Source organism: Poecilia latipinna, unplaced genomic scaffold, assembly GCF_001443285.1.
Source record: "Poecilia latipinna isolate Pla-1442-1.1 unplaced genomic scaffold, P_latipinna-1.0 Scaffold2864, whole genome shotgun sequence".
Lineage (NCBI taxonomy): Eukaryota > Metazoa > Chordata > Actinopteri > Cyprinodontiformes > Poeciliidae > Poecilia > Poecilia latipinna.
In genome coordinates, this window is record NW_015115480.1 from 38864 (window position 1) to 60955 (window position 22092).

Genomic DNA, 22092 nt, shown 5'->3' on the forward strand with positions numbered 1-22092 from the left:
AAAAAAAAAAAAAAAAAAAAAAACAACGGGGGGGGGGGGGGGAAAAACAAAAACATAAGAAATAGGGGGGGGGGATACGTTTGACAAAGTGTAAGGGATGTGAAAGGGGGATGCGGGTGTTTCGGATCAGCTGTGCAGGCTGTGAATTCAGCACCAGAGGGGGGGAGGAGAAAGAGAGGAGAGCGGAGAGAGGGGGGGGGGAAGGACAGATCCCGACGCCGCAGCGCGCTGCACGACTCCGGGAGATTTCTTCAGCTTTCCATCAGCGCGCCAAGGTCAGTGTGAAAGGAGGCAAGATAAATAAATAAATAGATTACATATATGATGTGCTGGACACTGCTGCTTTTGCCTGCTGCTTGTTTCGATCGGAGGATTCACTCGACGTGAAGGGAGACGATTTTTTTTATTTATTTATTTATTTATTTTGAATTATTATTATTCCAGAGTCAAACTGGACGTCTGGACGCAGCCTGGATGTGCTCCTCATCTCCTTCCTAAATGTCTCCGTCTCCACCTCCCCCCTCCTCCTCCTACACCGCCACCTCTCGCTGATGCAGACTAGATTCGCAGCTCCTACATGTCTTGAAAGGCGGGAATGAATCGTTCGCGCTGAGAGGAAGAAAAAAAAACGGAGGGGGAAAAAATGCTGCTCTGGATCATCCTGCTGAATGCGGCTCTCTGCGTTGCCAGCGGAAATGTCACCAGGGAGGTTTGCAAGGAGAAGATCTGCTCCTGCAGCGAGGTGGAGGGCGACCTGCATGTCGACTGCGAGAAACGGCACTTCAACACGCTGCGGCACCTGACCGGCCCCAGCTCTCACTTCTACCACCTGCTGCTGCACGGCAACTCTCTGTCCAGGCTCTTCCCCAATGAGTTCGCCAACTTCTACAATGCCGTGAGCCTGCACCTGGAGAACAACGGCCTGCACGACATCGTGCCCGGCGCCTTCCTGGGGCTGCAGTTGGTCAAGAGACTCCACATCAGCAACAACAAGATGCGGTCGTTCAAGAAAAGCACCTTCCTGGGCTTGGACGACTTGGAGTACCTCCAGGCGGACTTTAATTTGCTGAGGGACATCGACCCGGCTGTTTTCAGGGACCTAAACAAACTGGAGGTGTTGATACTGAATGACAACCTAATCAGTGCTCTACCTATAAACGTGTTCCAGCACGTGCCCATCACGCATCTTGATCTGAGGGGGAATCGGATCAAGACGTTGCCTTACGAGGGGATTCTCGAGCAAATACCTGGTATCGCAGAAGTGCTGCTAGAGGACAATCCGTGGGACTGTAACTGTGAGCTACTGTCCCTGAAGGAGTGGCTGGACAACATACCACGCAATGCCCTCATTGGGAGGGTGGTCTGTGAGGCCCCCACCAGGCTGCAGGGCAATGACCTGAATGAGACCTCGGAGGCAGAGCTGTGTCCATCACAGAGTGGGGGTGGAGATAGCAGCCTGGCTGCCCCTCCCACTCAGGAGGAAACCTCTCGCCCCACGCCTTACAAGCCCAGCAGGAATGGTGGAGGAGGGCCCCCGACACCTGGAGCAAATGGCTCCAAGAGCCACTCCAAGTCCCCCGAGAACTGGCAGCTAAAAACAAAGCCCCCTCCAGTAATGGCTGGGGCAGATGTGAATGGGGACGGCGGCGGAGAGCAGCTGCGCAACGTGACATGCCCACAGCCATGCAGCTGCAAGCTGGTGGGCTCCAGACAGGGGCTGGGAGTCAACTGCGAGGGCAAAAAGATCGAGAGCCTGGCCGGCCTCAAGCCGAAGCCTCTGGCCGCCCACGAGCTGAACATGAGAGACAACAACATCCACGCTGTGAAGAGGAACCAGCTGCTCGGCTATTCCAGCCTCAACCTTCTGGATCTTGGCGGGAACAACATCAAGGTTGTTGACAATGGCACATTCCAGAACCAGAGCGAGCTCCGGTGGCTGTACATGGATAAGAACTACCTGGATACGCTGATGGCGGAGATGTTTGTGGGCCTCGTGAATCTGGAATATCTCAGTTTGGAATACAACGACATCCAGCTGATAGTGGCGGGCGCGTTCAGTCCCATGCCAAACCTGAGGGTTCTGTTCCTGAACAACAACCTGCTGAAGGCTCTCCCTGTGGATGCTTTCCTTGGGATTTCTTTGTCCAAAATCAGCCTCCATAATAATTATTTCCCCTATCTCCCCGTGACTGGCGTGTTGGACCAGCTCAACTCCATCATCCAGATCGACCTGCATGGGAACCCGTGGGATTGCTCATGCAACATTGTGCCCTTCAAGCAGTGGACCGAGAGGCTCGGGGCCGACGTGATTGTGAGCGATCTCAAGTGTGAGTCGCCAGAGGAGTTCTGGAAACGGGACTTCCGCTATGTGCGTAATGACCTCATGTGCCCCAAGGTGGGTGACGGAGACGCACCCGCTCCAGTGTCCAAGAATGGAAGCTACGCCCAGGACTCTGGTGGCACGCGCTCAAATTCGTACCTGGAGCCCAACCGGGTGTCCATTTCGGTGCTTGTGCCCGGGCTGCTGCTCGTGTTCGTCACATCCGCCTTCACGGTGGTGGGGATGCTTGTGTTCATCCTGCGGAACCGGAAGCGGTCGAAGCGGCGGGACGGCAACTCGTCCGCGTCGGAGATCAACTCCTTACAGACGGTGTGCGACTCGTCCTACTGGCACAGTGGGCCGTATCACGCGGATGGAGGTGCCCACCGGGGTTTCGACTGCAGCACGCACCTCTCAGCTGTGGACGATGCATAAAAAAAACAGACTGGATTACAAACAGTAGACAAAAACTACAAAAATTTGTTTAGGATTGGGGACAGACACTTGCTTATGAACATACAAGTCAGCCTGAAAGCTGCACAAGCCCCCACTCTGTAATATATGTATATGCCAAGCCCCTCTGGCTTACACCCTCCACTCCTTCCTCCCTCCTCCTCCTCTCTGCCGCAATCGGACTACGGATCTGGAGACAGGAGAAAAAAAAAAGAGGGAGAGAGAGGGGAAAAGGAGCCAGGGAGGGTGTGTGTATGTATGCGAAAAGAGAAAGGAACGACCTGGGGAATGGTGCACGAACGCATGAATGTACATGTAAATACCCAGACTGATGTATCATAAAAATGCATGATGATATTTCCGCATGGTTTCAACAAGACACACGGCAGGCGAGGAACCATAACCACCAACCAGGAGGCAAACTCTCGACCCCCCCCCTCTCTCTCTCATGTTATATACCAACACAATGGCTATATATATAGATATTAAGAAATATATATGACTATTACAAAGTGCCATTTCTCTATTTTTTGTGAACCTGCAGTTAGGATTTGTATTTGTTGTTTTAAAACTTGTTCTGAGCTGAAAGGGACAAAAAGACAAACGACACCTGGGGGAAGGAGTGATCAAAGTGAAGCTGTTGGTGCATGTTTGGTTTTATTACTGCCATTTCTGTTACTTATCAATTGATCATCAGTTAATATTTGAGATTATTCACACTGTATGCCAAGTGGCAAAGCCAGTCCCAAGCATAAGCAAACTGAGCAGCTGCTGAGGGCCTCCAGCAGCTGCAGGAGCTGCAGGGGGAACCAAAGACTGCTTGACACACATATATATATATATATATATATATATATATATATATATATGAGAAGAATGAGAGTAATTTAAAAATTTATACTAAATACAGTTCCTAAAGTTAAAGTGATTTAAAATTCTTTCAAATTTAAAATTGTAATTTATGTAATCATCTTAAATCATTGAAAAATGTATCAGTCATACGACCTTGGACCGGCTCTGCTAGGTGGTTTCTGATTAAAATCCCCACAAGTTTGCAGGTATGGAGGTCCAAAAGTGCCACAATTCCCTAAATAAATAGTTCATTAAATTCCAATACAATTATTTTATGGTACACAACATTGCATAAATATTAATATAAATTAAAAAAAATGTATATTTTAACATTTAATAATGTTACATTTTAAATGTCACATTTTTATTTTCTGACACATTCAAATAATTGTGATGAGCTTATTTTTTTTAGTGCAGTTATTTAGATTTTTTTAATGCCATTTAAAATATTGAATAATTTATATATTTAACAAATTATGGCACTTTTGGCTCTCCATTAAGGTGATCATCTCCTTTTATGAATGTACAAAACATGAAGAAGACTTAGGAAAAAAAATATTGTTCTTTTTTTTAAATGGTGTGCCAATTGTTGAAGATATTCAGACATGCAGATGAGCATGACCAATTAACGTCACTCAGAAGCTTATGCTGCAAAAGTTCATGTAGCTCCAATAACAGTTATGTGGTTCCTTTTTGTGTGTGTGTGTGTGTGTGTGTGTGTGTGTGTGTGTGTGTGTGTGTGTGTGTCAATGAACATAGCCTGCTTTTGGGTGAGAGGAAGAAGATTAAAAAAAATGAGTTAAATTTGGGGAGGGGAGGGTTTGTACCATCATATTTTTTCAACAACTGCGCAAAGAAGTGTTTCTGATTACTCATTGGATCTGTGTAAAGAGGTAGACGAACATGCATTAGGATAGGGTGCTTGTTTTCTTTTTAATGTGATAAAAAAAAAAAAGAGTATTCCTCCACACAAAATAGCTTCTGGCTGTGATTCACTCTCATCATATTGTGAGCTTTTGTAAAGCCATCTTAATCCTGTCCGAATACGAGAACTGTAACGGGCTGTATTTACTGCAAAACAGGCCGTAGTCAAGGGGAAGGGGGGGAAGAGGGGTTGGACACGTACACTTACATGTAGGTGACTAGTTAATGCAAGATGCCTTCTTTAAAGTCAGCATTTTTGAAAACTTGAGATACTCCTCCTTTGGGCTGCATGCATTTCTTTCCCCTTCCCCTTTTTTTATTTTTTTATTTTGTGCAGGCATATGACTGAGTAGCTGTTTTGATCAGCTCAGCTGCCGTGGCAGGGGCCCGGGGTCCTCTGAGGGGGGGGGGAATCGACAGCTTGACCTGAATTACTTTAGATGAGACGGAGTTTCCAATCCAAATGCTCCCAGCATATTTTGCTTCTAAAATGTCATTAGGCATACAATGTTAATTATTAAAAGACGTATTTAGATGTATTTTGGCTTTTTTTCTATTGAGTTTGTGTGCAAAGATATGCCAAATTGAAGTAAACTTTCTACCCAATTTGGTTCTAATCCTCCTGTTGTGCCACAGCCTTGGTGTGGTTTTGCAGACTTGATGAAAAATGGATCTATTTCCCTAAATTTTACTCCCCTTTTTTCCTTTTACTAAATACACAATTACCCAGCGGCTTGATTTCAACATCTCCCATTTACTAGTGTTTTTCTTTCTCTTTTTTTTTTAGATATATAATATATTTTGGTCCAGCCACCTGATTTGTCCCTTTCTTTCTAGATTTCCCTGTGCAGCCACATTGGGATTGGAGGCTTTGGGGTCGTTGCATTGTGGGGAAACCATGACTCTATACTGTGGGGTATTAACTGTGCCACAGAACCACTGATGATAATGATTTGTCATGATTTTCAAACGCTGTGTTTCAAAGTTACATTTATATGCTTTGCGATATTTGACCTGCTTATATTTTGTTAAATAAAGTGTGGTTGAGGTTGAGTAAAAAAGGACACGATGTTTGCTTTTGGTAATTTTTCATTATAATGACTTGACTTGCCCATGAATTTCTGTGTTTTGTTTTCGTAACAAACTGCTATGCCACTGAGTATTTTGCACCAACAATGCATCAGTTTGTACACTTATGGGCAACTAATGATGATTCTTAGTCATTCATAACCATTAGAGTGGAGATGCATCTTAAATATTTGCTTTCATATTTTGCAAGAGGTAATCAGTCCAAACAGACACCAGAGGCACAGTCGTTTGAATTAGGACGCAACATAAAATCTACAGTTAATAATATATAATTACATTTTATATGGGATTTGAACATATTTATGATTAGTTATCTCAATGATTCATCAAAATAGGACTTTATAGTAAATAAGTTTACATGCAATGGTTAAGTTTACAGTCACATTGCTGCAGAAAGCTTGTTTAATTTATTGAACAACAAAACAGTTGATTATTTATAAAAGTTTAGATCAACTGTCGCATTTGTTTGTAGATAATTTAGACACAGAGGTCTGTAGAATTAACAAAATGTTTGTAATTAATAAAAAAAAAAAGGTTATTTGTTTGTACTAGAAGATAAAGCTAGCGGTCAGCCTGAGTGGAGCCAGTGGCGAAAATCATGTTTTGATTAACATCAATTTTTAATATGTAAATTATGAGTCTATAATGCACTTTCTTGCTTGTATTAGTCAATGATTTAGAAAACTCTTAAAGCTATTCGGTAAGAAATAACGTGCAAGGTCATTTTCCCACTGCATTTACCAATCCATATACAAACTGAAACAAGTTTGGTTCGAGTAGGTTAGATGTGGTTTAAAAAGTTTTAAAAAATATTTGTATATGTCAAGTTTTTATCCTGGTTTACCAATAAATCATCGCTTCAGCCGCTTCTAGCAAGCAATTCAGATTGTAGTTTGTTTTACGTCTTTATGGAAGTGTTTGCATTAACCACTGTGACGTTTTTCAGGTGGGAGTCGTTGTAATGTGGTAGAAATCTTTGACTTTTTTGCCCATCAGACTAGCTGCTAACTTTAGCCTGCACTCAAAGCTCATCGGTTGTTCAACAAAATGAAGATACAAGGCCTGTCATCTCAAAAACCCACTGGGAATAATCTGCACTGTACCTTTAAATAAATCAACCCATCGTTGGGTCCTGCTGCAGTGCTTGCTCTGACGATTCAACATCAAATTTGCCAAACGACACAGGAATGTGGGTGTGTGGAAAATATGGGCATGTTTTATATTCAAAATGGCTGATGTCTGAGTGCGATAATCATCCATCCTAATGCCTATAGATTGTATTTTTACGACTCAGAGGAGAACGGGGTAACTTCAGCTGCTTTTATTTTCTGTATAAACACCGCAAACCATTAAATGTGATGGAAAATGGAGATGGATTTCACTCTGCGGCGGATACTGTATGTAATGTCGGGTGATACTGCCTCAAAAACATTCCACTTCCTCTGCTTGAATACATTTAGAGGCTGTCAGGTGCTCAGCTGCCGCAGTCCTGGATGAGTCAGTGAACAACAGTGGGGCCCATTCATTAATGCGCCGGATAATAGTTGTTGGGAACACAGCGGAGCCGAACAGCCTCGTTTACATGCCGGGCACACGGCGCTCAGACACTGTTGTGGCCCAGAGGGCCCGCCATCGCGCATGTGGACCCCCCCTCCCCTGCACCACCTCCACCTCCACCTCCACCTCCGCCTCCGCCCACCCCTCGAGGAGCTGGCAGTTGACGCAACACTTCCAGCAGGGATAACATCATCCGCACCACCTTGTTACACCCAGCTTTGGTGTTAAATCTTGAAGGTCTTGCTTTTGAATTCGGTCAAAGTGCGTTTTTCCCCCCAGAGGATATTTGGAAGGGTGGGGAAGGGGGTCTGTTTTGGCAAGGTGTGCCTCCATGGTTGGGCGAAAGCAACCTGTGTCTTGTTTGGCTTATTTTGCACATTATGTCCCCTAATGGCATTGCTTTACATTCGGAGCATCTGCCTTATTTCTTCGTGTTGCACTTCTTTTCAGGATTATGTGATCACAAACAATTGCAGGGCACCTTGGAATTTTTCTTTTTGCATATTCATTACGTTTGGTGTCACGAATCAAGCAAAAACATTATTTTGCAAGAGAGAGAGAGAAAAGGGAAAAGACTTACTATCCTTTCTTTCAATCTGAGGCTGGCTTCTATCTGACACCCACCGGTCACATTCAGCGTGTCACCTCTTGTTTAGGTTTTGTCTGAAATCCCCCAAAGATTTTAAGCCCGGGTGTTAGCTTTTGAAGTGAGCTTTGATGAAAGTCCCATGTGTTGCACTGAAGAGCTGCCAGCAGTCTTGCACTTCCAAACTCTGCAGCCCCTGCGACTGTTGCAGTCGGTATTACCCCACAGGGGGTGTGTAGGGGTGATAATCTTGCGTTATCTCTAAGGAGTTTTTTGTGTTATTGCCAGATACTTTTATTATTATTATTAGTTTTATTATTTCATTGATTTACTTTTTTTTTGTCAAGTGTATGAGTCTCAGTGGCTTGCTTTTATTAGTTCTTTGTGAGCAACAGTCTTGGGGTTTAGGATTATTACCCTTTTAAGACAAAATAGTTTATACATAAAGAGGAACACATGGGCACGAAATCACTGAGCTTGCAGTAACTTTCAGAGTGTAAACGTATCTCGCAAGCAAAAAAGAAAACCTTAGGAGATTAAATGCATTTGTGCTTGATGGGATTCTGCTGGGAGCTTCAGTCAATTCCCATTTTTGGTGGCTTCATTTCCAGAGGGGCTAATCAGTCCTCTGTTGTTGTTGTGTATTTGGCTTCGTAACAACCTGGCTGCAGCCCTTCCAGGTTGGAAGTCACTGCGCCAAAGCAGCAATCAAAGAAGTGCCTCCAGTAAAAGTTGCATGCGTTCGATGTAGCGATTCCACTCTAAGAGCTTGCATGTGCTTGGGAAGATCTGCAAAGCCACTTAGATTAAATATTTCAACCCTCGCTTCTACTCCCGCATCTGGCAGGCTGACTAAAGCGCAAATACCCTGAGTAATTAAAAGGATCTCTGCTCATAGGTGACCCAGATCTGGTGTCGACTCATTGCCCCCTGGCCTTAACCACCAAGAGGGGGCCTTTAATCAAGATGACTGAACGATCTGCCTCGGGCTCTAAGTAATACTCTACTTTCAGCCCTCAACCCTTCCCCCCTCGCCTACATTTATCGATTAACCCATTGATTCGATCCTGCTGGCACATGCACGCCCATCCCTCACCAACGTTTCAAGCACTATCTGGCCTCAACCTGATCTGATTAGGTTGGTCAGATGGGAGAAGTAGAAAATGAGGTTTGTTTGCGCTCATAAATTAAGGATGTGTACAATTTGTTCAAGTAGAACGAGCCTGTCAGGCATTCGAATTGGCTCTGACTAAACACAACGCTGCAAAACTGTTGAGTCATCCTTCCTTTCCTTTATATCTCTCTTTACAAGGCGGTTGACCTCGAATGTGGCTTCCTTCGGTCAATAGCTTTCTAGACTTTCTGAAGGTCTTTCATCAACAATTTTCAGTTTACTGTTCATCGCTTTCTGCGAAAAGTTTAAGCTCCGTACTTTATTTGAGAAACGTCTTACGAGACTCCCAAATAGCCAAAGCATAAAACTAGCAGAGAATGGATCAACAGAAGGGTGATGCATGGCGTCCCAAAGCACCGGAGGTTCAAAGAAAACTGTCTTTTGAACGTCAGTAGAACATTTGCTCCAAGACCTTATTAAAGGATTCCAAGAAATCTTTGAAAGCAATGTGTAAAGGAATTAGGCGTGGTTTAAAACTACAGCTCAGCAAGGCGGCCAGACATTTTAAAATGTCATCTGGGACCCAGTAAAACCTTTTGAAGATGCTAATAACCCCTCCGAGTCTAGATACGCTGTGGCCTTTGTGACATTTTCTCGCAAGTAGAGTTGCACACCCACAACGGAACGAGTTGTGTTGAAGTAATTCTGAGTGTAAATAGTGACGGTTTATATTCAGCGCCGCAATTTCTATTTATATGAAAGGAATAATCAGCCCTTGGCAACAACAGGCTTGGTGGTGAACCGGCCTGCTTTCCCCCCTCCTCCTCCTCTGAAGGTAACAGCCTCAGAGGAGACATAAACCACCCAACGACTGAGATTGTCATTTCTTTTCGGAGGGTTAGTGGCACCTTGTTCCTGCTGTGGTTATGAGGGCTCTCAGAAACCAAGGCAGCACAAATTCAAGACAAAAAAAGAAAAGAAAAAAAGAAGATGAATGTGATTTTCATTATATTAGAAGAGTAATTGAACCTGAACGACATCGTGACGAGGATTTGACAATTCCGAACCGGCCTTGATGTTTTGTGGAATCATCTTCAGCCGTCGTGAAGCATTTTTTCTTTTCTTTTTTTCTCACATTGTCACATCTCATTGAAATGTAATTTGTGAAACACATCTGAAGAGGAGAGTCATTCTGCAGCAACAAGCAAAACTTTCCAAAATCCAAAGCCACTGATATGAAAATTATAGCAGTGTGAAAATGTGTCTACCCCACAACCAATTTTATTTTTAATGACACAAAAAAGCAATTTAATGTCAGAAAAATAACCGGAGTTTGTACAAAATGCAGTTTTCAGATAATAATTTAGCTTATGAAGGAAAATAAAAGTGACTTAAACCAACTTGGCCTCATATGAAAAAGTTAATGAACCCTGAATGTAATTATTTAGTTTCAATCTTGGAACACGAAAACTGCCATCAATCATTTGGGATAATGAGCAACGAATATTGTGTGGTGCATAGTTCTGACCGACTCTTATTTAAAACATTTTATCAATAATTCAGCTACCAAACATGAATGACAACTGGAATCAAGTCTGGGCTTTTTCCAGGTCACTCCAAAACCTTGATTTTGATTTTTTTTATTATTCAGATTTGAACTTGCTGATGTGTTTTGGTGCATAACCAAAGTGTGCTTGAGGTCACTAACTAATAGAGAGACGTTTTTATCACATTGGGCTAAGTTGGTTTATGTAGCATTTTCCCTTAGTTTATGAAATCAGCTTGAAAACTGCTTTTTGTGAGTCATTGGGTCGTCTTTAATATTAAAAATGGCTTAATAATCTGAAATGTCTGAGTGTGGCAAGAGGCTGCAACTGCTTTCTCACTGCAGATAGCATCTTTTTAAGCAAGAGCACAGAATATTTGAGCGTCTTGAACATGGATATCAACAAACTGACTGAGTTTGGTGTTTTTTGTCTAAGCTGTTGCCCTGTTTGACAAAAATCCGCTGAGTCAGCAAGGTGCAAAGTATTTCAAACCGGTTAAAGGCTTAAACCTGGATGTGCATCTGATGGAGTTGCTCCTGTTCTCAAGAGAGAACCTGATCCTCCTGATCTGTTTTTTTCTTTTCTTTTCAAAGAACAACTCCTAACGATTCGTCTCTGCTGTGGGACGTAGCAAACTAGATAAAGCCTTAAGATAACGAACAAAAGAACAGCCATTGAAAAGTTGAAGTATTGATCAATCTGTGGTTAAACCTCGGATGCAGTGGAAAATGCAAATAGTTGGACAAATAAATGGAAGGGTTGAATAGTTTTGGGTGCAAAACCACATTTTCTTGAGCAGTTTTATTGAAAATGCGCTAAAGAATGCATCTCAAAAATGCTCAACGAGAGCAATGACAATTTCCTTCTCAACCACAAAATGCAAATTACTTTTTCTTGTGCGTCTTCCAGTCTTACTAACTTTATTCTGTAATTTTATACAAGATCCATATTCTTTCTTTGCACTTAATGAGCATTATTCTTAACAAAGATCTGTTAATATAATTACTTAATCCACTGAAACCTGCTGGGGAGGAAGAACAATCTCACTAACTTTCCTGTCTTCTAGGATTAATCAGCATTTTCCTATAATTAAGATGCTTTTTCTAATCTCTGAACACAGCAGCACACCTACATACATCGCACAATTTTTCAAATTAATCTTCTTTGCGAAAGTACATTTTCTAAATTAAACCCAAGACATCCTTTTTCTTCACACATGAAACAGAAAATCTAACTCGGCTGGAAATAATTCTGTTGAACAGGAAAGCTACAGCGTCTCATATTTTTTAATTGGTTTTGTTTCATTGTTGTTCAATTTTTTGGACACAACAGAAAAATGCACCCATTTGTTTTGGCATAGAAATCATAAAGACAATGGTAACCTAAAGCAAAAGTGGTTTTTAAAAGAACAAGAGGAGATAATTGGTTTCTTTTTAAATCTGAATGCTTGTCTCTCTTTGCCTAAAGCTTATGACATATAGCTTGTTTGAGTGACCTTTTCCTTTAGGAGAAAATAGAAACTCTGCCACTTGACTGCCTGCTGTTGCAATAAGTTATTTTGTTCATCTTTTTAATTTTACAGTATCACATGAATGTGTTTTAAGACCTTTTTTTTATTATGACAGATATCTGAGATCTTGTCTTTTATTAATATACCACCTTTGCACAAGTTTCAGTTGTGTAATTAACATAATGATGCCTTATATAAACCTGAGAAATCAAGTGATTTATAAAGCGGCGATTATTTCCGGCGTTATGGCGAAGTTCCTGTTGAATAGCTGGGGATGATCGAGGACTTTGCTGCCTTCGAGACTAACGCGCTTCCGGCAGCGACTGCTGCGAGTCAAAGATAAGAGCGAAGCGAAAGGAATTGTTTCCCAGAAGATTAACACCTGCAACAGGAAAACGTGAAACAAAAAGAGAATTATATAAAAATAAAATATAAAAAAATCACTTAAATTGTGAATTTTTGTTTCTCTGGGTTTTTACTGTCATAATTTACCATTAAAAAATAATCTTATTAAAGTGGATATAGCCTCACTTAGTATAACATTACCTCAAAACAGCAAAGTTGTCTTTTTTTTAATTGACTGCTTTAATAAAGGTCACATTCTTTGCTTCAACTGAATTCAAGACAAAATTGACATTTTAGCGCTCTAGTCAAGATGCTTTTCAATTTTCTTCTGACCGCAACTTTTGAATATTTACAGTGCAAAATGTATAATGCCACACCAAAAAGTGTGGGATTGTGTTGTACATTTTGACTCTGCACATAAAGTCTACCACTGAAACTAGAACTGAATGTGTTAGTTGTTGAGAGCAACATTGCCCGGTGTTTATATCACAGTCTGTCTGCACTGTTTGGATTATAGTTAAGATATTTCTGAGTGTAATTTGCAGTTTGACCTTGTCCATGTGTCCATTCATTTGGCTGTAGAAAAAGCGATCGATGGAAGGCTATTCGAGGGCCAAGGGTCTCAACTCAACTTTTCAGAAATTATTGTGAAGCTCTCTCACATTATCTGTGATTTTTCAAATGGCACTTCAGGTAATTTCTATACAAATGCACATAATTACCCACCTAAACTAACTCAAACTTTTCTGAAGAGCAAAGTGCCGCAATTACAGTGACAAACTCGCCGGCTCTTTTGTTATCAAAGCGGCTTCATTTCAAGGATACGCTGCTTTTATTTAAATGAGTCATTTGTTTTCCAAAAGGAGCATAATGAAGAGGTTTAACAACAACAAAAAAAGCTCTCGGATATGATAATTATGGCAAGCCTAATGAATCCCTACGAGATATCTAAATGCAACGTTTCCAAATCAAGACACCGTGAACCTCCGTGTTTGGTGTCCAAACTGTGTCCTCAGGCCAATTAGCATTCGGCAAGTGGCCAGAGTCACTTTGAATCGCACATTATCAGGTTTTGGAGGTGAAAAAAAAATGTAGCTATTTTCCATTGCAACTCACACATTTTTTTTATGCTCTTGACATTCCTCCAAAATAGCTCAAAACATTTGTAAAAATGCACAGACAAACTCATTTGCATTGTTCTTTAACTCTTTGGACCACATACAGAAACTGGTTCTCTCTCAAAAAGGAGCAGAATCACTACACTGAGTATTTACAGTGAACAGCCAAACTATTTCCACATATTAAAACAGTATTTTCCGGCAAAACAACATAAACAAACCGCAGCTGTCCGTTCAGGTTTTATACTAACTGATAAAGGATTAAAAAAAAAAAATCCCCTCCTAAGTCTTTTTCCGCCGAGTCAGCAAACTGTGAGTGATTTGATTCAGATCTGAAAAGTTGCTGTCCCCTCTGCAGACCGATTCTATCAGTCTCATCATGAGCTCGGCAGCTGTGCTGCCACGATTTGTTTGAAAGAAAAAAAAAAAAAACTCTCTGAAATTCGTCCGGTGACTCTGCATCCACAATTGCGCGGCAAATGGGAAAAAATAAATGCTTCTCTTTTGGATCCTCTTGTAACATTTTGATAACATAACAGGATGATGTGAAGCTCAAGAAAGTTGATTTTACATGATTCGGTGTTTTTTTTTTTTTAAACCAAACTGTTTCCTTGCCGTCGCCACATACCGACAACAACATATAGACTACCAGCCATATGTGCAGAAAATCCTCAAATGTGAGCTTGAGTCTGGGTTTATAGAGGGCTTACAGACACCGACGTCTTTATGTTTAGCTGTGGAGTCAAACAGGTGCTCGGATAAACATTCAGTTGTAGTTTGAGGAGAACGGGCATTTTAGATGTACGTCGGGAGCTGCGAGCAGCAAGAGAAGAAAACACCATGACTAACCTTACATGACAAAGCTTCCTTGACGCTCAAACGGCGCCTTAAAGAAAAGAACGGCAAGCCAAATCTTCTGTTCACAATAAAATCTTCCACGCCGAACCGCGAACCGAACGGTGGAAAAGTCGTCAAAAATGGAAAGCAGCTTTCAAGCTTTTTCCTTTTTCACTTTTACCAAGCATGCTGTTTGCAAAACACGTCGGTGCGAATGGATGTGTTGATTTCTTTCTCTTTAGTCGTTCTTTGACAGCCGATTGATAAGACACGACCGGCGCGAGGGCGCGGAGAGATTTGTTTATTCCATTCTGGAGCTTTATCGCGGTGTGATTAAAAACACTCTAATTCTTTCCAGTTTTCAATTAACCTCAGATGAACCACAGCGCATCTTATTTATTATGTCTTTACTTCTACGCCATAAAGCAGAAGGACTGTGTAAAATGACATTATTGTTTGTTATAGCAGATGTAATGGACCTTCAATTACGGCCTGATTAGAAAGTGATTTTTTTTTAAGGCAACGAGGATTCAATGATTCTTGAAAGAAATCATTCCTAAAATGCTGCTTGTTTTCAGGCTTTCATGGAGCACAGAAAAGACATTCATATGCAGCCAATCCTGAGTATGAGGAGCTCATCAATCCAACGCTTCACTAAGACTCCGACATGCTGTGGCTGAAATAGAAATATATGTCATGTCATCTATGATTTTGGATGAGTGAGCTATCACGTAAACATGCGAAATAGCTTTTGTCAGCACAATATTTAAAACAATTTTGTGCACATTTGTCATGGTAATGCCGCTAGTGAGGCATACTGGAGAAAATGGCTTTAATTTTCACACCAGTGTCTGGACTTTAACCCCATTGAGTCTTTTGGGATTTGACATTGAGACATTGCAGAAGTTTACAGGCGCCGTCATCAACTCTAAAAGGGGTCCAGCAAAATGCTAGGATGCTAGACCCGTTTTTTTAAATTGTTTCGGTGGCGACTTTTATATTATCAGTTACATCCTGATGTGTGCAAAGCCTTAAGAGGATGAAAATCTGTATACGTGCAATTTTTTTATTCCTGTGCATTGACTTTTCCTCCTTGTTATAAGAAGCTGTAGCTGCATCCTGCAGAAGACGCTCTCTGTCAAAGCTGCTACTGCTTTTCAAGATATCTCCCTTTTCTTTCCTCCTAACGCCTGCAAAACTTTCATTGTTAAATCAAAACAAAAGCATGTTCTTCAACTTTTTTTTTTTCCATCCAAAACTAAATATGACGGGAACAGCGAGGGAATTGTTACTTTGCACCCCCGGCTAAAAAGGCAGCCGGTGTGGCACTTGTGCACAAGAGATGAGGCAACAGAGGTTTGCTACACACAATTCATGTGGATAGAAAAGGCGGTAATTTCAGAGAAAATGTTTCTGTGCAATTTGTGCACGGTTTGTCATGCTGGGATTTGTTTCTTGGCTATTTTCACTTGCCAAGAGCTTTTAGCCGTTAAATAACTTTCAGCAATATTCGGATGTTTTTTATTTCAACGTTCCTCGCTGAAATTAAGAGGAAAAACTGGAAATGTTACCCTTGACCTCACCCCCAGAGTTCAGAAACACACACCCACACACAACAGCATCAACTGCAATGCGTCCATCTTTTTTTGTGTTTTTTTTTGTTTTTTTTTGCATACACACGAGTGGGAAATACAAATGCATGCTGGATAAATGTTGTCCTTAAACCTGGCGGCCTACAACCGCTCAGCAAATGCCAGCTGGGTCAACAGATGCCCTGGGCATCCAAGCCCGCTCTCGTACAAAGAACACTAAAGCAGTCGCTTCGGCCACACACTCACACACACATGCCTGCACATTTTGAGCGGTAGTGACAGCAGATTAAGAGGTTTTATCTTGCTTTGTGTTCGCAACGCTGGAATTCCAGTTAGCAAAGCGGCGGCAGCCCGGAGCTGGAAGGGGTTTGGGCTGCGGCTCTGCTGCAGATAAATCTGCTGTGGTTAAAAGGGAAAACATGTATTACACAAGATGAAGCGAGTGATTGCAAACAGCAACAGGAGCAGGGTGGAACAGTGTTACAGTTTGGACTGATTAAAGTGCCTTTCAGATATGCAAATTCGATATTTGCAGCCATGATTGAAAGAAGGTTCACTCTCTTTCAATTTCCGTACAGAGAATCGGAAAGCTACCCAACAAATTAAACCAAAATGTAACAACAAAATGCATAAAATATACTGTTGAATGATTAAATATCAGCTAGTGTGACCTCCTCTATTAATGGAAATTTGAGCAATTTGCTACTCTTCAACAAATGAACTTGTTAATGTGTAAAGATGGAAAGACAACTAGTGGACAGACATGTGGGCTCAGGTAAGAAATTTAAGTCATGTTATGAAAAAGATACTCATTAGCCATGTTTCAATCCAATTGTCAAGTGAATTTTGAGCAAAATTTTTAAAATGTTGCAAAAGAAAAATGCAAATTAGGCTTAATTTGCATAATTTCACCAGAAAGCACCTGGAGTGAACTTTTTTTTTTTTTGTTGCAAAATTGAGGAATTATTTTTTTATTTAGCAATTTCCATCACCCTTATTCAATGGTTGATTGACAAAATTAAAATAATATAATTTTCTTTGTAACTAAGGCTTGAGTTGAAATATTTAAAGTCTAAAAGACCAATATCCAGCATGTAGCATCACGTTTATCACACGTCAAGACTGCGGATTCACATTGTTCACTCCGACAGAAACAAAACATTTTGTTTACTCTCACAGACACAAAGCGTTACATATTACGTCCACTCAATCACCCACGCTTGATGAGAGGGTAAGTGCTGTGCCATGTCAAGTCCAATGAGACTGACCAGGTTCACTGTTCTGACCACAGGATCTTCACAGGAGCATCTGCGCCTCCGTTTGTACCGGCTGAGCCACGCAGCCGCAAGTCCTACACATTGTATCTGGTGTTTTTTTATCTTTCTGAATGGCAGCTACATAAAAAAAAAAAAAAAAAAAAGAAAATCTGGCTTTTTCCCAGCACTCCCTATCAAGCAATCTTGTGTTTTGAGTCACTCTGCGTTTGGGAAGTCCTCCAAAAAACACGCAGTGGTTGAAACAACTATGCTCTGAGAGGAGATGCTCATGGTGATTCAGAGAATCAGACGCCAGCAGTGGGAAGGAGAATAACAACGCCGAGAGCCAAGTTTTCATGTTTGATGCTGCGTTCCCGGCCTCTGTTAACCTTTCTGTTGGGCGTTACATTTGCCAGGCACAGATATTTTTTTCTATTTGTGTCATTACTTGCTTTAACCGCCTCCTAATCTTTCCCCGGTCTCGTCTCGGCCGAAGCACTTTCTTGTTTCAGAAGATTACTCAGAAACGACGGGGAAATGGCTCGACCGACCGCCACTGCGGTTACTGGTCCGGTGGTCTGGTGAGCTGAGACGGCCGCTGATTCCGTTTCGACAAATGCAAGCAACATGAGAGGGCCTGCGGGGATAGCGAGTCGCAGCAAGATAGAAGACTGGCCCCAGTCCCTCAATCCCAGTGAAAAGAAACATACAAAAACCCACCAACACATATCCCTATTGAAATAATTTGACAGGTGTATCATCTTATGGCCTTCTCAATATTTTATATCTCTTGGTTGGATGTGGCGAAAACATCATATATAAGGTACTGGGACCATCTGCTCAGTGCTATAAGAATCCATCTGAGGATAAATTAAGTTTAAGACCATCTCTGAGCCGGTGCCGTGTAGCACCCAAGGCAGTTTGTTGTCAGATATGAGATGGAGTGATTTATTTTTTCCCAAAGGCAGAGTTGTTCTCTTGGACCTCGGCTTTTATTGATACCAGAATCCACCATCAGACTTCTTGCCATCAACAGACACATATCTGGAAAAATACCAGGATGATATATCTCTGTTTGAATCAGGAAATGGGCCAATCCTGATTCATTCCTTTCTTACCATGTCTTGCAAAAAGTCTTTCTGCTCCTTGTACTTGTAAGTTGATGAGGCTTATTGAGCTGGTACCTGGTATCAAATTTTGATTGTTTGGAATTATGAACATCTAATTATATTACCGCTTTGTATTTACACCACTAGTGAAACGGTTCCACAACATAATGCTAGCAACACGATGGTTAACAATTCTTAGGTTAAACCCTGACTGTTCCAATGACTTCATAAATCTTTTAGGCTAGACTACACCCACCATGTTTAATTTGAGCACAAGACGTTTCATGAAGATTTCATGGCTCATTTTTCTTCTTTTCTTAGTCAAGACTGAAGTAATTTTCCTGAAAATTTTAATCAATTTCCTTCTATCTGAAGGTGAAAGTACACGGGCCATCCAGAGGTCTTACAACAATATGCAGGAGGAGCACGGCATATGTCGCAACCGGGCAGCGGGGCGTTTTCCCTTCAGGCCGTCAGTTCCCGAAACTACACATTAAAAAAAAAAAAAAAAACTTGTGAAAGGACACGCAGGGTCAGTGGGACCCCTGTCAGACCACACACAGGGTCTAATTGACTCAATTTCTTAACTAAGTCTTCAAAACCCAAAACATGTAATAGATTCAGTCTCATTGGCAGAAAAAGGAACAAGACTAAGCGTGATAAAGAGAGAAAACCATAGTACAACTTGTCACTGTCTCTTCTCTGATGGCTGAATGATGGATGACATCTACTCTGACAACAGCAAAACACTGTTGGAGGTCACTTTCAGAGGACAATGTAAGAAGTAACGCGTTTCCCTACTGAGGTCAATTATGGACTGCCATTCTCCTGTAACTGACAGCTAACGTTTTGCCCTTTCATTTATGTTGCAAGTCTTGACTTCAGGGTTAATCTTTCTACGACAGACAAGCTGGAGGTAAAGGAATTCATTGATTTGGTGTAAAATTGAATAAAGGATTGCTTGTGACTCAAAAACCTTATAAGTGATCCAAATTATTCTGGGTAGTTTCTTTAGCACCCCTGGTCGATGATGTGATGCATTTAGAGTTGGAAAATGGCCCCACAAAAAAGAGAGAGAGAGAAAGAGAGAGAAAAAAAATAGAGATGATGAAAGCCCTCAGCTGCACAGTTGGCAGAGGTTTTAGAGGGGAATTGAGAGCGGGTTGCTGCCTCCCACTCTTTCTCGTGTTCAGTCTTTGGGGCTTCTGCCTTGTCTCTAGGCCTTGTCTCTTCCCCTTCTTCATCTCTGACTCTCTTACTTGCTCCCTTGGTTTCTTCTCGCGCTCTCTCCCACTCTTTATCCCTCTGTATCTGGTTCTCAGTCTCTCCCAGGGGCTTAATTTATGCTTGTGGAGCTGCAGAAACATAGGGATGACAGCCCACGCACTCCCCTGGTTTGTTAGCTAGCTAGCTTGTTGGCTGGCTCACCGACCGGCTTGGAGTGAAGCGTGTGTGTTCAATCTGAATGTACCGCATGTATGCTCTTACACAGATATGTTTGTCTACCGTCCCTCTTTCCCTTCTCATTATTTTCCTCCTTTCAGACATGTGCGGTTGGTTTTGTGTTGTTACAATCAATGTCAGGCGGTTCGCGTAGCTCCTGCCTGTGCCGAGTCATTCGGAGCTAAAGATTCCTTGCACAATAGGAGACGGAACCGGCACTTTGTGGCACAAGTAGTAGAGTGTCTATGATTAGCAGCAACTTGAAGGTGGAATTAGAGTCAGGTGTTTACAATCAATGGAATGAAATTCAGGTGGGAGTAGGCACTTGTAATTCATTTACAGCACAGAGGGTCTATCAATGTGTGGTCTTCACAATACATGGCTTGTAATAACTTGGAACAAATTGAACCTCTTCTAAGTCATCACATAATGGCAAATCCAAAAAAACAAATTAGGCTTGGAGGTCACCAGTAGTTATTCAAACAGATGTACATATTAATCTCATACAGAGGGGATACAATGTAAAGCGGTTGTGGAAGAAAAAACGTATTTTTTGCGGTGGTAAAAGGTAGTAAAAGGTAATAAATTAAATTAGCTCAAATTAAGGCCAGTAAAAAGTAGTACAAATGCAGGCCAGTAACTAACGGTAGTAAAGAGTAGTATTTTTTTTTTTTATCATTCCTTCAAAATATTTGTAATTTGCCATTGATGCTCACTTACTGTTTTAAGTTCGTTTTACTAAAATCTGTATAAAAAAACTTACTACGGTACTGCCAGGACCTGAGCTGTCACTGACAGACTTCAAGTTGCTGTGCGCATGCGTAGTGTTGGAACCGCCTAATGTGTTGAGACTAGCTAGTCATTTTGCGCTTCGCCATGGGAAAATATAAGTTTCACAACTTTGGCTCGATTTTCCGAGATTCAAAGACTAGAGATGACTGAAAGGCATTTTGTAAAGTATGCAGGAACAAAAATAAAATCTAAATTTGACCTGGAACGGTGATCAAATCAGACCGAGCGGAGCATCCGCCATTCATCAGCAGCAGATTCCTGCGCGGGTTGAGGCGCCACCGTGGAGCAGTTCCCCGTTTCGTTTTTTTGGTGCTAAACGAAGAGATGCAACTGCAAACTCAAGCTCAGCTACGAGCTAAAGTTTTTTTTACCAGCGACGCGACGGGAGCTGCAGAAAAGGCAGAGGACCTTGCTGACTCTAAAGCCAGCGCTCAGAGCTGAGCTGCTCTGAACACCGCAGCAACTACAGTAAGTTAACTCCAACTGCACCGCTCACAGGTTGCAGTGTGAACATACTCAAAAATGAAAATTCCACTGCAGTTGTAGGAAAAGTGGTAGAACTTTTACGTACCACTTTTATGATTCATTATTAGCTGATACCATTTCGACACGTTTCATGCTATTGTTTAGATCCGGAAATTTCGCGAAGGCAAAAAGACGATGCTTTACCTTGCCATCCGCAGTCGCGCTGCCGCTGTAGAAATGTTCCGTTAACTAAATGAAACCTTAATTTAGAGCAGTGCGCCACAGCAAAGGGAAAAATAACTCAGAAAAACCGTCGAAGAACAACTCAAAACCACTCGTATCCCCCCACTTTCCGTGTCGGCTAGCTACACTCGGACTCGTTGCCATAGCAACAAACGGCTCCACTATGAGGACTCGACACCATAAAACCCGTAAACGTTTCCCACAAAAAGTGCAACACATTTAGTCCTCAACAGTTTCATGTTATTTTGGGATTATAAAATGATCATCTGAGCACAGCGGTGGTTGATTAGCTAATTTAAACAGCTGCTCTAATTGTAACGATGATCCGACAGAGTTGGTGTGTTGGTCACCTGTGAAACATGATACCCTTGAACCTTGAGTTGTCCTAGTGTTGACAATTAGTAGGAAATTAATATTCTATAGAGAATAAAACATTGGCTTGTGAAATTGGAATGTCTTTGCATTTTATTGATATTCTTAAAAAAATACCCAAATATCCTCAGTCTTATGGATTTAGGATAAGCACTAAAAATAGTGGTTCCTGTTCTTAACATGCAAGGTTTTGGTCAAGATAAAGTCACAGTTAGACTTTCCAGTAAGTGGGATAAAGTTTAGCCTTACATGAGCCGTCAGTGCACCAACTGCGGCTTTCTCACATATCGTAGATTATCAATCTATAAAAAGTTTGACCTGCTGATTTTAGCCAGTGCCATTTTTTAGATTGAAATGTCGCTAAAATATAGGAAGAAAGTGTCTTAGTTGGTAACAGTGGGGTCACTATTGATAACTGCAGCATGCAGACATGATCTGGTAGGCTGGTCTATCAGTCAAACCTCTCACTGCTGAGCAGAAGAGGAAAGTGGCTGATTTTTAGACCTTTGCTGAAGTAGAAAAGATCAGAGACTTTTCACGTAAATATCGAGCGATCACCGAACTCCCA

The 22092-nt window shown here is 41.7% G+C and overlaps 1 protein-coding gene and 1 long non-coding RNA gene across 2 annotated transcripts; one reads left to right on the top strand and one right to left on the bottom strand.

Moving 5' to 3' along the window:
• The first annotated feature begins 11 nt into the window (after nucleotides 1-11).
• slitrk1 (SLIT and NTRK like family member 1) lies at nucleotides 12-3515 on the top strand. Its single transcript, XM_015021800.1, has 2 exons — nucleotides 12-275; nucleotides 445-3515. The coding sequence occupies exon 2, from the start codon at nucleotides 644-646 to the stop codon at nucleotides 2753-2755; it is 2112 nt and encodes a 703-aa protein (XP_014877286.1). The 5' UTR covers nucleotides 12-275; nucleotides 445-643; the 3' UTR covers nucleotides 2756-3515.
• Nucleotides 3516-12068: 8553 nt separating this feature from the next.
• LOC106939412 (uncharacterized) lies at nucleotides 12069-21311 on the bottom strand. The gene is made up of 2 exons (XR_001422835.1): nucleotides 21045-21311; nucleotides 12069-12334 (listed from the first exon to the last, which is right to left on the bottom strand). It is a non-coding gene; the product is annotated as an uncharacterized LOC106939412 (long non-coding RNA).
• Nucleotides 21312-22092: the final 781 nt, after the last annotated feature.